Source organism: Capsicum annuum, chromosome 3 (assembly GCF_002878395.1).
Source record: "Capsicum annuum cultivar UCD-10X-F1 chromosome 3, UCD10Xv1.1, whole genome shotgun sequence".
Taxonomy (NCBI): domain Eukaryota; kingdom Viridiplantae; phylum Streptophyta; class Magnoliopsida; order Solanales; family Solanaceae; genus Capsicum; species Capsicum annuum.
This window is the reverse complement of record NC_061113.1, coordinates 19,523,003-19,540,566: the sequence shown is the minus strand read 5'-3', so window position 1 is coordinate 19,540,566 and position 17,564 is coordinate 19,523,003. Positions and strand designations below refer to the sequence as shown.

Sequence of the window (17,564 nt, the reverse complement as noted above, 5' to 3'; positions counted from 1 at the left end):
ACCCTTTAAACCAGTGAGCAATCCCGAAGGACACATCCCCTCAATACGTATTTCCATATCTAGACCAAAGTAATCAACGAATTTAGTAGTACAAAAATCTCAGAAAATTCTGCTCGGTGACGAAAATGTAGAGATAAAAGGCAAGTATTAACCGACTACATTTTATTTGGCGTTATGATATTTTGGCTAAGTTTTACAAAAAATATTTATATTTCCTAGCTCACCAAATCCACGTTTATTCCACTTATATAAACACCCCCCCTCCCCCTCCACCCTCCACCCTCGTCCCCTCGCACTCTCCATACGCGGCGCACGTATCTTCATTTCCCCTAAATTCCCAAAATGGCAACTCCTCCTCCTTCCTCTCGTCCTCCACCAAAAACCTCCGATCTAGAAATCACCATCGTCTCCGCCAAGCACCTCAAAAATGTCAATTGGCATAACGGCGATCTCAGGCCCTATGTCATTTTCTGGGTCGACCCGGATCAACGTCGGGCCACACAATCCGATGATTCCGGCAATACCCGACCCGTTTGGAACGAACGGTTCATCCTCCATCTTCCACAATCTCCTCAAGATACTGTTCTTACACTCGAGATCTTTCATTCTAAACCCTCGGATACTCCTAAACCTTTAGTCGGTACACTTAGGGTTCCGTTGAAGGAACTTGTTAATATCGATGATTTTGGAAAGGTCAGAAGTTTCGAACTACGTAGACCTTCTGGTCGTCCTCATGGTAAGATTAAACTCAAGCTTGGTGTTCGTGAAGTATCTAGAATTCACGATTATCAAATTGTCCCTCCTTCGGGTTATTATTACTCTACTGCCCCTCCGCAGCAGCAGCAACAGCCACCGCCTTCGTATAGAACGTATCCTCCTGCTTCTCCACCACCGCCGACTCCGCCGTCTCATTCGGCTCATTCATATCCTTACGGAGGAGGATACTCTGATCCGTATTTGAGTTCGAGTTACTACCCTGGGTATTACGCTCAGCCTCCTCCTCCTCCACCGCGACCATTTGTTGATCGGCAATCTAGCTATGGCGGTTTGGGGTCGAGGCCAAGTGCCCCTGTTGATTATGCTCCTCCACCTTATGATCCTCAGCGTAGTGAGCGACAAGCTAGCTATGGCGGTGGGTTGGGTTCGAGGTCAAGTGCCCCTGTTGATTATGCTCCTCCTCCTCATGATCAGAATCGTAGTGGGAAGATGGGAGTCGGCACAGGGTTGGCAGTTGGAGCAGCTGCTGGTGCGCTCGGAGGATTGACGTTAGCAGAAGGATTGAAATATGAGGAAGGGAAGATTGCTGAGAGGGTTGAAAACAACATGGCAGCTAGAGATGATTACAGCAATTACAGCGTTGAATATTGATGTTGAATAATCATTAACCTGCTGAGGCTTCTTACGACATAATATGGGTAATCTTGTGTTGTTTTACTGTTTGGTGGTGTATTTTGTATATATAAAGCTTGTTCATTTCGAAGAATTACTCCTCTTAATGGATATGAATTATGTTAATTCAGCTGCTTTAGAGTTTCTTCTGCGAAGGGCTCTACTGGTATTGCAAATGTAATTCTACTAGCACTCTGTTGGGATGGTTACTAAATATATTTCGTAATGTATGGTATTGCATTGTGTTATATTGTATCGTAAATTCTCCGACTGCATTGCTTGCTGCCGCGCTTTTTCCCCTTTTTTAATTGCTATTAGATACATTTTGGTCATTAATATTAGTGAATTAGGTGAAAGTGTGGAAAGAGAGGGATTCGAACCCTTGATAAACAAGGGCCCTACATAACAATTCTAATGTTAGGCTTTAAACCACTTAGCCCTCTTTGCAAGGGGGTTAGCTAGCGGCCTTTATTGCCTTGCCTGCTACTCGGAAGAGAGAGTTGCTGTTATTCATCACTTTGTAGGATAAACTACATGAATAGTCTCCTTCCAATAGGGGAAGGATTGAAGTAGGAGGAAGCAAAGACTGCAGAGAGAGTTGAAAACAACATTGCATCCAGGATGATTACAGCAATTACAGTGTTGATGTTGAACATTATCCTGCTGATGTTCCTTACAATAATTGATGTTGAACATTATCCTGCTGATGTTCCTTACAACGTATGGGCAATCTTGTGTTATTTTACTGTTTTGTGGTGTATTTGTATGTAAAGCTTGTTCATTTTTAATGAATTCCTCCTCTTAATGATACCAATTATGTTAATTCAGCTGTTTTAGATTTTTCCTTCTATGAAGGGACTCACTGGTATTGCACATGCAGTTCTAACACTCTGTTTGGATGGTTAGTACATGTTATTTCGTAATGTATGGTATTGCATTGTGTTGTATTGTATCTCACAGTGCTTGATGAAAAATACTCTCTTCATGATCCTCCTGCATTGCTTGCTGGACACTTTTCCCCCTTTGACCCGTTGCTATTTGATGCATTCCCGGTCATTAATATTAGTGAATTAGGTGAAAGTGCTGAAAGAGGGGGATTCGAACCCTTGATAAACAAAGGACCTACATAGCAATTCTAATGCTACGCTTTAAACCACTCAGCCAGCTTTGCAAGGGTGTTAGCGGTCTTTCTTGCCTTGCCTGCTACTCGGTGGAGAAAGTCTCACTTTGTAGAATAAACTGTACATGAATAGGCTCTTTCCAGTAGGGGAAGGATTGAAGTACGAGGAAGCAAAGATTGCAGAGACAGTTGAAAACAACATTGCATCCGGGGATGATTACAGCAATTATAGTGTTGAATATTGATGGACATTAATCCTGCTGATGTTTCTTACAACATAAAAAATGTGGGTGATCGTGTGTTATGTTATTATGTTACTCTTTGGTGATGTATTTTGTATATAAATCTTGTCAATTTTCAAAGAATTCCCTCTTAATGGATATTCCCTCTTTCAAAGAATTCCTCGAGTTTCAGGAGAGCTTCTGTGAGAGAAGTAATTTTCTGTTTAGCTTATGAAAAATCGTTTCTATTGTAAATTAAAAACACGCTTACTTTTTTCAAAAATTTGATCAAACATCTCAAGCTTCCAATTAAACACTTCTTTTGAAAAATATCTACTCTTAATTTCTTAAAAAAATTGACCAAACAGATTATTAATAGTTAGACTTGCAAGCTAATTTAATCTTCTCTTGGCAAAAGTATCAGTTTGGGGACAACCTTTGTGAAGCTACATTTTTAAAACTTCCACACTAATCTCTCCTATTTATTTTTTTATTTACTTATTTATAAATTAATTCAACATCTTATCCAAAATAAACTATGGGCTAGACGTCAATCTAATAATCTAATAAATAAAAGGAAAAAGACTTAAATATGTTGTCGAACTATTACAAATAGTTTATTTATGTCATTCATTATAAATTTGATTCATATGCAATTGTCTATAAAATTTTGGCTTATCTATGTCATTATCGTTATAAAAAAGTTCATTAATGATAATATATAAATATATTGTGATGGTATCATTACAGACTAAAGTAAATAAAATATATATATATATATATATATAAAAAAAAATCAAATAAAATAAAGAAAATAAAAAATAAAAATGACAAAAAATATGAAATTAGCTTGTGGTGAGAAAAAAAGAATATTATGATTTGAGAAAAACATAAATGAGAAAGGAGAAAAAAAAATAAAGAATAAAGAAATAAATCAAAAAATAAAAGGAAAAAAAATAAGGAAATTAAAAAATACAAAAATAAAAGAAATCAATAAAGAAAAAAAGAGAAAAACAAAAGCCGAAAAAAAAAGAAGCAGAGAAAAAAATAAAGAACGAAAAGAAACAAATGAAAAAAAGAACAAAAAGGGAATAAAAAAAATTGAAAACCAAAGAGAAAAAATAAAAACGCAAAAATGAAAGGAATCCATAAACCAAAAAAGAAAGAAAAATTAAAGCAGGAAATAAAGAAAATAATAAAAAAAGAATTAGAGAAAAAAATGAATACAGAAATAAATGAGAAAAAAGAAAGGGAGTATATAAAACAAAAAATGAGTGCTGAATTAAATAACGGTGTAAAAATAAAGAATAAAATAATTTTATGAAAAAAATAAATGATCAAAGAAGCATAAAGAAAAAAGTAGATAAATAAAAAGGCAAACAATTAGAAGAGAGATAAATAACTAAAGCTAGAATGAAAAAGAATATTTTATGTAATTATTTAGGAAGTACGTACATATACGACTCATATGAGCAATATTTTATGTAATTATTTAGGAAGTACGTACATATACGACTCATATGAGCTACTTTTATACAATGAAGCATTTGGTTGTAAATAGTTTGATCCCATGAGTCATATATGTACCTACTCTCTCCTATTATTACTACAATATTTTACTATACTTTTTGTTGGACAACAAAATTCTTGAGGTCGAAAAATAAATAATTTGAAACAAGAAAAATATATTGTAACAATCAATTTATTGATTTTAATATGTGAGTGTTACAATCTCTATGAATCCTCTGATTCACCTTTTCAAATATAAATTCAAGAGCTTAAAGCTTGATCTTGAATTTGAACTTGATTTGTTGATTTGAGGGTCTTGATCTTGAGTTGTGCTTGAATTTAAGGGTTTTTGAGCTTGTTCTTGAATATTGCGGTCTTGAATATTGAATCTTGATGAACTTGCTTTGAATGCTTGAGCTTTGTAGAGAAATTGTGGTGTTTGATCCACGAGCTTTCTCTTGCTTCTTGTTAGAGTTCTTGGGGGGGTTTTTTCTAAATTATGAGACCAATAGTTATGGAAAGGGAAGAGTCATGGTGAATATGGACTTTCTTTGACCAATAAGATTTAAGTGATATGGTGCCTTTTTATGGACTTTTATTTCATGGGCTTGTTGTATCATTTTGACATGTGGCATGATCTTATTGGCTCCTTCACTTGACTTGGCATGCCACGTCATTTGACACGTGACATTTATTTGGGCCTCTAAATATAACAATATCTTGGGCTTATTAAAGTGGACTCATCATTTGTAGACCAAATCAATGGGCTAGCCCAATAAAAATTGGACTTTAATTAAACCCATATATATTTGGACTTAAATAATTAATCAAATTATATTAATCCATAATATTTATTTGGGACTAATATATTTTGAATTTAATATAATTTGAATTTTGTACGGATTTAAATTTAATAAAATTGCATCGCCCACAAATGTCCTCTACTTCAAGACTTGTTGAGACATTTAATATTTTGGAGACTAGCCTTAAAGTATGATTATTTAAGCACGTTTCCTTCGTGCTTCAACAATTTTCATACATATGAATACCTCATTCAAAAATTTAAAGCCGAATCATATTGATATCACCTCTCAAAACTCTCTCATTTTTTCCCCCCATGAATCTCTACACTTAAGAACCATTGGTGAGGCATGCTATCCAATTTCAAACAGATTTGGGAAGACTTTTTCATCGCGTTACTTAATCAGGAATAAAACTCTTCCAATTTGAACTTAGATTGGAGAAGGAAATAACCTTCAATTTGAATTTGTTTGGGAGAAGGAAACAATCTCTAATTTTTTGTATGAGAGAAGAAAATCAACCTCCAATTTGAATTTGTATGTGAGAAGAAAATAATCTCCCATTTGAATTTGGAGATGAAAGTTATTCCAATCTGAATTTATATTGGAGAAGGAAACAATCTCCGATTTGAATTTGGATATGAAAGTTATTCCAATCAGAATTTATAGTGGAGATGGAAACATCCATGCTATAACTCTATAAAAGGAGGTAGTTTCCCCACCTTTTCAATATCAATTTTGGGGTTTTCAAGCCATCAAGGTAATTTCTTTTCCTCTACTTTTCTCTTATTTTCGTCACTTTTTTTCAGCACAACATGTTAGTGGTAGAAAATTCATATCTAATTGTAGGAATATCGGAATCATGAACCGTTTGATATTACAGAAACTAGACTTCGAGATTTATAACATATCCGAAATTCAGTTTCAAATTTCTTCAATATAATTCTTGATAATCTTTTTGAAGCTAGCCCTGAATTTTATCATGCTGAAAATTTTAGATCTACACGTCTTTACTAAAACTTTCATATCTTGAAGTAGGAAAGATGAAATCACAAGCCGCTTGATTTTTGTGAAACTAGACACAAAGATCTATAACACATCCAAAATTTATAATTTAATACAATCGAGATATTTTCAGGTGTTATCCCGAAATCAACATTGAGTTTAATGCATCAACAATTTCAAATTTACACGACATCACCAAAAAAATTATATCTCAATGTGAGAGTATCAAAATTATGAACCGCTTGATTCTATAGATGCGAAAACATGCATGTATAACATATCCAAAATTTGGATTTTAAAACTTCTTGAATTGTTCAGGATGATTTTTTGAAGGTGATCTTATATGCTGTCCGACAGAGGATTCCAGATTTGCATCGCCTCACCAAATAACTTATATCTTGATGTGGGACCATCAGCATCAAAGGGAGTTTTGATTGCTTCAAATTATATTTTGAGGGCTTTATTCTCATCAAGGAATCTTGTCTCAATCCAAGTTGGTGATATACAATTTTCAAAATCGCAACGCTCTGACAGGTAACATCCTTTCTATTTATGTTTTTACTTTCTTTCTTGTTTCCTTTTTTTTTTTGTAGGGTTGAAAAAAAATGCAACAATCGGCTTAAGGTGCGAGAGTTTAACTTCGCCTCCATACACCTTAAGGCCGACCAATTTGGCTTCAAGATGGTGACTATGCAACAATCGACTTAGGGTGCGAGAGTTTAACTTCGCCTCCGTACACTCTAAAACCGACCAATTTGATTTCAAGATGCTGACTTTGCAACAATCGACTTAGGGTGCGAGAGTTTAACTTCGTCTCGGTACACTCTAAAACCGACCAATTTGACTTCAAGATGCTGGCTTTGCAACAATCGGCTTAGGGTGGGAGAGTTTAACTTCGCCTCCGTACACTCTAAGACCGACCAATTTGACTTCAAGATGCTGACTTTGCAACAATCGGCTTAGGGTGCGAGAGTTTAACTTCGCCTCCGTACACTCTAAGACCGACCAATTTAACTTCAAGACGGTCCCTTTACATAACAAATCCATCAGAATGCCAGCTTAAGGTGCAAAGGGACAAATTTTGTCCACCTTAAGACATGAAAATTTTTATATCTTTTTAAGGATAAACACGTAAGAGGCCAGCTTAAGGTGCAAAGGGAAAAATTTTGTCCATCTTAAGGCATGAAAATTTTGAGATCCTTTTAAGGATAAATTCGTGAGAGGCCAGCTTAAGGTGTAAACAGACAAATCTTATCCACCTTAAGGCATGAAAATTTTTTATATCCTTTTAAGGATAAACACGTAAGAGGCCAGCTTAAGGTGCAAAGAGACAAATTTTGTCCATCTTAAGACATGAAAATTTTGAGATCCTTTTAAGGATAAACCCGTGAGAGGCAGCTTAAGGTGCAAAGGAACAAATTTTGTCCACCTTAAGGCATGAAACTTTTGACTTTTGAGATCCTTTTAAGGATAAACCCGTGAGAGGCCAGCTTAAGGTGTAAACGGACAAATCTTGTCCACCTTAAGGCATGGAAATTTTTATATCCTTTTAAGGATAAACACGTAAGAGATCAGCTTAAGGTGCAAAGGGACAAATTTTGTCCACCTTAAGGATGAAAATTTTGAGATCCTTTTAAGGATAAAGCCGCGAGAGGCCAGCTTAAGGTGCAAAGGGACAAATTTTGTCTAAAGGCATGGAACTTGTGAGATCCTTTTAAGGATAAACCCGCAAAAGGCCAGTTTAAGGTGCAAAGGGACAAATCTTGTCCACCTTAAGGCATGAAAATTTTAATATCCTTTAAGGATAAACTCGTTAGAGGCCCGTTTAAGGTGAAAACTAACAAATCTTTTCCACCTTAAGGCATGTAAATTTTGAGATCCTTCTAGTTGTAGGCTTGGAGAACTTTGGCATTCCAAATCCCATTGAAGGAACTCTATGTCTTTTCGATGGGTTGCCCCCATTGAGTCACAAATATTTAGAGTAAGTCCAAAGTTTAATTAGAATAGTTTCATACTTGGTATCCATGTGGTAGATACTGCAGGAACATTTTTTTTTTTGGACACTCATGCAACTAAACTCAGAATAAAATTCCAAACACCTACGTACCTCAGTAAAGAGGATCAAGTCACAACGTAGTTCTGGGTAAGTGTCTTTTATTTCTTTTTTTTGTGTCCTAACTTTTGCCTAGGTCGTCTCTTTTGAGGTTTTAAACCTAGAGGACTTTCATTTTTTTTAGCCATATGCAGTTTATACTCTTGCGGGCCAGGAATGGACATGCAGTTTATACTCGTGCCTTAAGGAGTGTACATGCAGTTTATACTCGTGCCTTAAGGAGTGTACATGCAGTTTATACTCGTGCCTTAAGGAGTGTCCATGCAGTTTATACTCATGCCTTAAGGAGTGTCATCTTCCTTCAAGGATAGTACTTCTTCAAGAACTTGGTGTTGATGGGGCCAACCCTCACGTCATCCACATCGACAAGCTTGTAAGCACCGTTTGAATATGCCTCTTGTACGACATATGGTCCATCCCACTTTAGGGTGAATTTACCCCCATATTTATGAGAAGTGATAATGGGTCTTCTTACTGCAAAAACTTGATCTCCAACTTAGAAGCACCTCAAGCGAACCCTTCTGTTTAAAGAACGAGATAATTGGGCTTGATAACATTCAAGATTTTGTTGAGCCTCCATCCTCTTCTCATCAAGAGCTTCTAACTCCGCAAGACGCAACTTAGTATTTTCTTCATCAGCGAGCCCTTCTTGAATAGCCAGTCTCAAAGAAGGTATTTGACGCTCAAGTATCAGGACTGCTTCGACTCCAAAAGTAAGTGAGTATGGGGTTTCTTGCGTCGGCATACGGTAAGTTTTCCTATACGCCCATAAAGCTTCTTCCATTCGTTCATGCAGTTTCATTTGGATTTGGAGACGACTTTCTTCAACAAGTTGCATAAAGTCTTATTGAAGGCTTCAGCAAGACCGTTGGTGGCAGCATGGTACATAGAATACCTGCGCTGCTTGAAGCCAAAGAGATCACAAATCTTATTCATCAGTTTGTTATCAAATGGCTTACCATTTTCAGTTATTATATATTGAGGGATTCTAAAGCGATAGACGATATTCACTTGGATGAAGTTTGCAATATTTTCTTTCTTTACTTCCTTAAGAGCAACAGCTTCAGCCCACTTTGAGAAGTAATTTGTCGCAGCCAAGATGTATAAGTGTCCACCAGAAGATTTTGGTAGTGGACCAACAACATCCATTCCCCAAGCATTGAATGGCCAAGATGCTATAGTTGGGTATAGTACTTTAGGAGGTTGATGAATGAAATTTGCATGGACTTGACAAGCTTTGCATCTTCTAGCATAGTCCAAGCAATCTTTCACCATTGTTGGCCAATAGTATCCCATCGTTTTAATGTGAAAATGAAGCTTCGATCCAGATTGATGTGATCCACACACTCCCGAGTGTACTTCTTACAAAGCTTGAATTGTTTCTTTCTCTCCCAGACACCATAAGAGTACTCCTTCAAATGATCTTCTGTACAATGTGTCCTTATAGTAAAGGAAACGAGGTACACGACCACGAATGTTTGTCCTTCTCCTTGGGTCCTCTGAAAGTATCCTATAATATAAGTAATCAATGATAAGTTATCGTCAATCTTCTTTTTCAGCTTTAGACACGGCAACAAGGTATTCAACTTTATTTTCTTCATCTTCAGTTGCTGGCGGTACTACCCATTCTTGGCGGATAGTGACTTGCGTCTGATTTGGAAGAGTCAGGGTTGAGGCCAAAGCAGCTAGGGCATCAACTTACTTATTTTCTCTCTTTGGCGCATGTTGGACGGTTACTTCTCCAAGCCACCCCATCAACTTCTGTGCATAATCATGATATGGTCGTAGCTCAGGCTTTCTGACTTTATAGCTTCCCAAAAGTTGTTTGATCACCAATTGGAAGTCACCAAAGACTAGTAATTACAGTTATTTCATGTCAAATGCCATCTCAAGTCCAAACTTAAAGCTTGATATTCAACAACATTATTAGAGGAACAATTTGTAAGGGTAAAAAAGTATGGGATGACCTCTTCTTGTGGAGTGTCGAATACCACGCCGGCACCAGCTCTATCTCGATGTGCGGCACCATCAAAATACATCTTCCATGAGGGTCTAGCTTCAATAATCATTGTATCTTCATTAGTAAGTTCATCACTCAATTCCTAATTACCAGGTATTGGGTGATCTGCCAAAAAATCAGCCAATGTTTGTTCCTTTACGGCCTTTTGGGGTACATACACAATCTCAAACTGTTGGAATTGAAGGTACCATCTTGTAAGTCAGTCACTAAGGACTGGTTTCGATATTACAAACTTAATGGGATTTGCCCTAGACACAAGATGAATAATATAAGCCTGAAAGTAGTGCTTCTTCTTTTGAATCGAGAAGGCTAATGCCAAACATAACTTTTCAATTAGAAAATACTTTACCTCATTCGGCGCCATCATTTGCTCAAATAGTAAAGAGATTTTTCTTTGCCTTCACTATTTTATTGAGCCAGTAGTGCTCCAACTGACCTCTCTTGTGTCGCGATGTAGAGTATCAATGGTTTCCCAGGTATGGGTGCCGCAAGAACTGGTGGCTTCATTAAGTATAATTTGATACTCTCAAAGGCATTACTACAAGCTTGGTCCCATTCGAAGGGAGTGTACTTCTTCATGAGACGACTAAATGGTTAATATTTTTCGGCCAGGTTTGAGATGAACCTCCTTAAATATGCTAGCCTTCCTTGAAGGCTTTTTAACTCATGAATATTTTGAGGCTCGAGCATCTTCAAAATAGCATCAACCTTGTATTGATCAATTTTAATTCCTCGGTGTCACACAATAAAGCCAAGAAACTTTCCAGAAGTAACTCCAAAGGCATACTTTAATGGATTCATCCTAAGTTGATATCTTCAAAGTAATTCAAATACCATTCTTAGGTCTTTTATGTGATTGTCTCTCTTTCTTGACTTCATCATTAGATCATCCACGTAGAACTCAACATTTTTATGGAGCAGGCCATCAAAGATGTTCTGCATAGCCCTTTGATAAGTGGCACCAGCTTTCTTCAAACCAAAAGGCATCACCTTGTAGCAATAAATACCTTTGGGCGTACAAAATGCAATGAGTTCTTCATCCTTTGGCGCCATGCGGATTTGATTGTAGCTGGATGAACCATCCATGAAAGACATTGCCTTATAACCAGTGATGGCATCAATCATCAACTCTGGTATGGGGATTGGAAAGTCATCCTTAAGGCAGGTGTGGTTGAGATCCAGAAAGTTGGCACAAACTCGAATTTGGCCATTCTTCTTCCGTACGGGAATAATACTTGAAATCCATGTTGGATATTTGAATTCACGAATAAAGCCAGCTTCAATGAGTTTGTTAACTTCATTTTCAATCAAAGGAACCAACTCCGGCCTAAAGCGTCTTTGGGCTTGCTTAACAGGCCGGGCACTATTCTTGACCGCCAACTGATGGACCACTACATTTGGATCTAAGCTAGGCATTTCCTTATAGCTCCAAGTGAAGATATCCATATATTCCTTGAGTATGTTTATATAAGCGATTTCCTCCTCCACTTCTAGAAATGCACTCAGGTAAGTTGGTCTTGGGTCTTCATCGATTCTAAAATTAACTTCCTTCAAGGGATCTATTATGGCCTTTACTACTTTTTCAAGTTGCAATGGAGCATCCCCAGCATATTTCTCCTCTTGAGAATCATCGTCATTGATGGATATATGATGACACCAAGAGACATTTTCTATCTCTTCATCAACCTTTATTTAAGACGAGACATCTTTTACATTCTGGGTCATAACATAATATGAGGAGCCAACACTCTCTTCATCTTCTTCGTGTTGCTTGGTATAAACCATAGTATGCATTTTTACTTTTAGCACCTCGTTGCATGAAACTACCAGTTCTGTCTGTTGCTTTATTCTAGAAGGAATCAAATTTTGGAAATTCTTCTGTATTTTAAGTAAAGAGTGTATCATCATGCTTTGACGACTCTTCTTACGCTTATTGTTTTTCTTCTTATTTATAGGTTCCAACCTTTCAAATACAGAAGTTCTTGCAGTTGATCCTCCGAGTCAGTCAAATACAGAGGGTTTTTTATTAGCAGCAGTGGATTCTTCTTTCACTGTGATGTAATTACTGACTGCCCTTCTTATGAAGATGCGAATTGGAGGTGGCTGCGCGTATCCTAGGTCTTTACGTGTCTGCCTAGTTGTACCCTCCGATAGAAGTTTGCCCAACCTTGATAGCTCATGAGGATTGTATCCAGCTTTTACAAATACCTTGTATGTGTTTGGGTCAAAACCTTCTTTCATACGCTTCATAGGGAGTGTCATATCTTATGGCTGATTTTGAGCCACAGAATCTTCAAGAAACCTTGAGGATAGATTTATTGCATCAATCTTCTTGATAGGTAAAGTTAGCCTCTTTAGCACATTATCTTAGGAATCTGATGGGTGATCTTTCTCTTTCTTTACCTTCGGTACGTAGCGAAGAATGAGAGTTACCTTTTTTTTGTAGAAGCGACACTTTCTTTATTTAAAGTGGAGAGAGGCTTCTTGTTGGAGACTTTTTCGATAATCACCATGACTTTCTTAGATGTAAGATCATCACCCGTGGTCTTGGTGATATCTTCAACCCTTTTCTCATCCACAACATAATTCTTTAAGTAGAATTTTTCATCAGCAAAATATGACTCAGCTTCAGTGAATGGCTTGTCATCGGCAAATATCTTTCTTTCCACTCAACCTTTGAGGTACTTTAAGTATTGATAGTAAAAGGACGAGATAATTTTGTTCTCGTGCACCCAAGGCCTACCAAGTAATATATTGTATGAAGTTTTGACATCGATCACATGCATCAATGGGTTTGATTGAAAATCATCCATACGAATCCCTAACTTGATACATACCATGGCCCTCTGTCCCCCTTGGTTAAAGCCTTGGATCATTATACGGCTTTCATCCAGTTCGCTAGTAGCGATGCTAAGTTCCTTCATCGTGCGGATAGGCAGGATGTTGACTCTAGATCCCTTATCTATCAAGATTCTATTGATCTTCTTTCTTAAAATTTAACCCACCATGTATAAGGGACAGTTATATAGGGCCTCACCAAGCAGAAGATCGTTATTTGTGAATGTAATTTTTGTATCACACGTATGTGCCTCTTCGCCAAGAGTTTCAGCAAGCTTTTCGGAAGGTGAAGGAACCTCCATGGGTAGATTCTCACCCTTTGCCCCCTCTTTGGCAGTATTAAAACAAGATGCCTCAAGGTTGACTTGGGCATTATTTACATGAAACCAACTCGGTAAGAATTCCTCTAAAGTCATCGGACGCTGAGGTTTGGTGGTGAAGCTCCGTCACCCTCGTCTTCTTTGGAAATTCAACCAACTTCTGTTTCCTTGGTTTCTTTACCATACTCCTTCTAGTTGGCTGCTCAGACAACTCCTTTCGCAGACTCATCCTCCCGCGTCTGCGCCTCGTCACCAGAGTCCAACCTTCATCATTGCCTTCGTCAATTGAAGACATGTCAGGCTCTAATATTTTCTCATTATGCTCTTCGACACATATTTGGACTGGGTTGAGAGATCCAAAAGTAATAGAGATTTGATGAGAACTGGTCGTCTCATCGTCGAAGAAGATCTTCTTCTCTTTTGCCAGTTGTATGACTTTATCTTTAAAGACAAAACACTTTTCCAGATGATGACTTACGAGCCTATGATATTTGCAATAATTAGGGTCATTGGACTTTCTAGATTCGTTGGGATGCTTCGTCTCTGGGAGTTCAATGAGCTTATGCTCAAGGAGTTCATCAAAAATCTTAGCAACATCAGAATCAAAGAAGGGATATTCTTTTTCTTGCATCTCCTTTAAAGTTTCCTGATTCAGACGTGCTCTAGAAGTCGTCTTCACACTTTGCTTCTTACTTACCTTTGTGGTGACCTTCACAGGAGACACATCAATATTCACGGACTCCTTGTTTTTATTTTTGGGGACAAACTTGCCCCATCTTTTGGGTTTCTGCTTATCGTTTCCCCTTCGAGGATCATGAATAGGCACTGCCCCCTTTCCAGCAGAAGACATGCTCAACTCCATATCATGAGCACGGGTAGCTAGCTCTTCAAATGATTTAGGCGTAATGCCTTGCAAGATGTAGAGAAGCTCCCAGTGCATTCCTTGGATGCACATCTCTATTGTAGAAGCTTCGTTGAGCCTATCTTTGCAGTTTAGGCTAGCATTTCTCCATCGATTGATGAAGTCAATGACTGGTTCATCCTTTATTTACCAAGTATTTGTGAGCTCTACCATGCTCACTATACGCCTTGTGCTATAAAAGTGATTTAGGAACTCGTGTTCCAATTGCTCCCAGTTATCGATGTCAAGGTCCGTATACCAATCAAACGCATTTCCCTTTAGGGAACGAACAAACTGTTTAACAAGATAGTCACTGTAAGTTCCAACATTGTTACATGTCTCAACAGAGTGTGCGACATTTTATTTTGGGTTTCCTTTGCCCTCAAATTGTTGAAATTTGGGGGATTGATAGCCGACAGACATTTTGAGGCTATCAATCCTTGCCGTGTAAGGCTTGGCATAAGCAAGGGAAGACTTAGCAACAACATCATACTCGTCTTTGAGGGTCCCTTTAATGAAGTCCCTCAATTGCCCAATCGGTATCATTCCCTCAAAAAAAAACTTGCACCTCTTTAATCGGTAGTGCTTGTTTCACAAGATTTTCTGTCTCATGAACCTCTGGAGATTTTCCAGGTGCATGGCTAGACTCCCCGTCTATCAGACCTTCCACCCTATCCAATATCTTATCAATTCGAGTATCTTGATTCTGAACATATTTGGTTAGGCCATCAATTGCCTTTGTCAAATTCGCAAGTTGCTCCTCCATAGACGAGGCATCGATTACCATCGCTTACATAATCACTGGAGATGTTGGAGAGTAGCACGAATTATCATATAAGTTAATCTTTGAAATGCTCAACTTATGCAGTGTAGTCGGAGATGATGAGTTGCTTGAACAACCATCGCTCTTCGCGCCGGAGTATTTGGAATCGAAATGCTTAAGTAGAGCTAGAGTCTTCTTAAGCGATTCTGCGATACTGCTTCCTCCTTCCAAAATATTTTTATTGAACTTCGTTCCTTTTGGGATTGAAGATCCAACAATTGGAGTTGGTGCGGACGACACTGGATGTGTTTGTTGTCCTAGCAAGCCCGCCTTGCTCCTTGTAACAGCTCCTAAGCTTTCGAAAGTAACGCCAATGATACTTTCTACTTTAGCAGAGAACTTTCATTCAGCAGCGTTGGAAGTAGTTAATTGAAAGTTGATCTTCTAAGAAGCCATTTCAGTGTTGTTGAACTTTGCAGTTGAAAAAATTGAGATGAGAGGTAGAGATTGTCCCACTGGGTGTGCCAGAATTTATTGGACAGTAAAATTCTCGAGATCGAAAAATAAATAATTCGAGAAAATAAAAATATACTACAATAATCAATTTATTGATTTCAATATGTGAGTGTTACAATCTATATGAATCCTCTGATTCGTCTTTTCAAATACAAATTCAAGGGCTTAAAGCTTGATCTTGAATTTGAACTTGATTTGTTGATTTGAGGGTCTTGATCTTGACTTGTGCTTGAATTCAAGGGCTTTTGAGCTTGTTCTTGAATATTGTGGTCTTGATCTTGAATCTTGATGAACTTGCTTTGAATGCTTGAGCTTTGTAGAGAAATTACGGTGTTTGAACCACGAGTTTTCTCTTGCTTCTTGTTAGAGTTCTTGGGGGGGTCTTTTTTTGAATTATGAGACCCTTATTTATAGTTGTGGAAAGGGAAGAGTCATGGTGAATATAGACTTCCTTTGACCAATCAGATTTAAGTGATGTGACGCCTTTTTAGGGGTTTTTATTTCATGGGTCTGCTGCATCATTTTGACATGTGACATGATCCTATTGACTTCTTCACTTGGCTTGGCACGGCACGTCATTTGACACGTGACGCTTATTTGGGCCTCTAGAATATGATAATATCTTGGGCTTATTAAAGTGGAGTCATCATTTGTAGCCCCAATCAATGGGCTAGCCCAATAAAAATTGGACTTTAATTAAACCCATATATGTTTGGACTTAAATAATTAATCCAATTATATTAATCCACAATATTTATTTGGGACTAATATATTTTGAATTTAATATAATCCGAATTTTGTAAGAATTTAAATTTAATAAAATTGCATCGCCCACACTTTTTTTTGTGTGTGTTTACAATAATGAGATTCTTCAATTTGATAAATTTACAATCAAACAGTGAAATTTGGAGAGGATAGGGTGTATGTAATGTATACCACTAACTTAGAGGTGAAGTAGAGAATGAATGCTAGACTTTCGGCTAATGATAAATATAATTCAGAAAAGAAAATATGTAAAAGGAGTACAAAAGACAATAAGACGTAACATAAAAATAGATAGTGACAGCATAACTAACACAAAATATTACTATAGGAGATCTACCCGAAACAACATATATTATCAAGAATCTAAGAACAAAAATCTTACAAGTGTAGCACTACGACTACTTATAAGAACAATACTCCTACCTACTAGCATGAGTGTACTCTATCCCTCTAATCTTCTACCATAATCCGCATTCACCATATCTTCCTATCTAAAGTTATGTCTTCGGTAAGTTGCCACTGCGTTATACTCTGTCTAATTGTCTCTTTACAATATTTCTTTGATTTCTTGAATCCATCCATAGTTAACTTCTCAAATATTTGTCCTGAGGCATCTATGTATCTGCTCATCATATGTCTGAACCATCTCAACTATCCTTTCAAAATCGTGTCCTCAACGAAAGTCACTCCCCTCTTATCTCAGATATTTCCATTTCTAATCTTATCTCTCTTAGTCAACCCATACATCCATCATAACATCCCCATCTCTCCCACTTTCTTCCTCTAGATGTGCGAGTTCCTGACCAATATTTCGCTTCATACAACACAATTACTCTAACAATCACTTTATACAATATGTCCTTTAAGTATAAGAGACATTCTATTATCGCACAAGATTCCATTCATAAATGACATTCTCGTCAATCCTTATATTTCCAAGATAATAGACCTAATATATTTAAAACTAGTTCTCTTTTAAATGATCTGAGTATCAAACGTCACCTCCACGTCAACCTCCTAAGAGCCCGTTTGGATAGGCTGAAAAAAAGTGGCTGCAAAAAAGCTCTTTAAAAGTGCTGAATTTATTTTAAAAATAAACAGTTAAGTGTGTAGATAAAAGTGCTGAAACTGAAAAAAAGTTATTGATATGTTTGGTAAATAATGCTTTTAAGCATTTTTTTTAATCGAAATGACTGAAATATCCTTATAGCTGTTAATAATATATAGAGTTGATTATTATTAATTTTTATTGCTAAAATGATTTAAATTAAAATTAATATTTAT

At 37.1% G+C, this 17,564-nt stretch overlaps 1 protein-coding gene across 1 annotated transcript; it reads left to right on the top strand.

Annotated features, from left to right (window-relative positions):
• Positions 1–342: 342 nt before the first annotated feature.
• On the top strand, positions 343–1,368 carry LOC107864666 (pollen-specific leucine-rich repeat extensin-like protein 2). Its single transcript, NM_001324890.1, is given in 1 exon segment — positions 343–1,368. A coding segment is annotated over 1 exon segment (1,026 nt).
• The last annotated feature ends 16,196 nt before the right edge of the window (positions 1,369–17,564 follow it).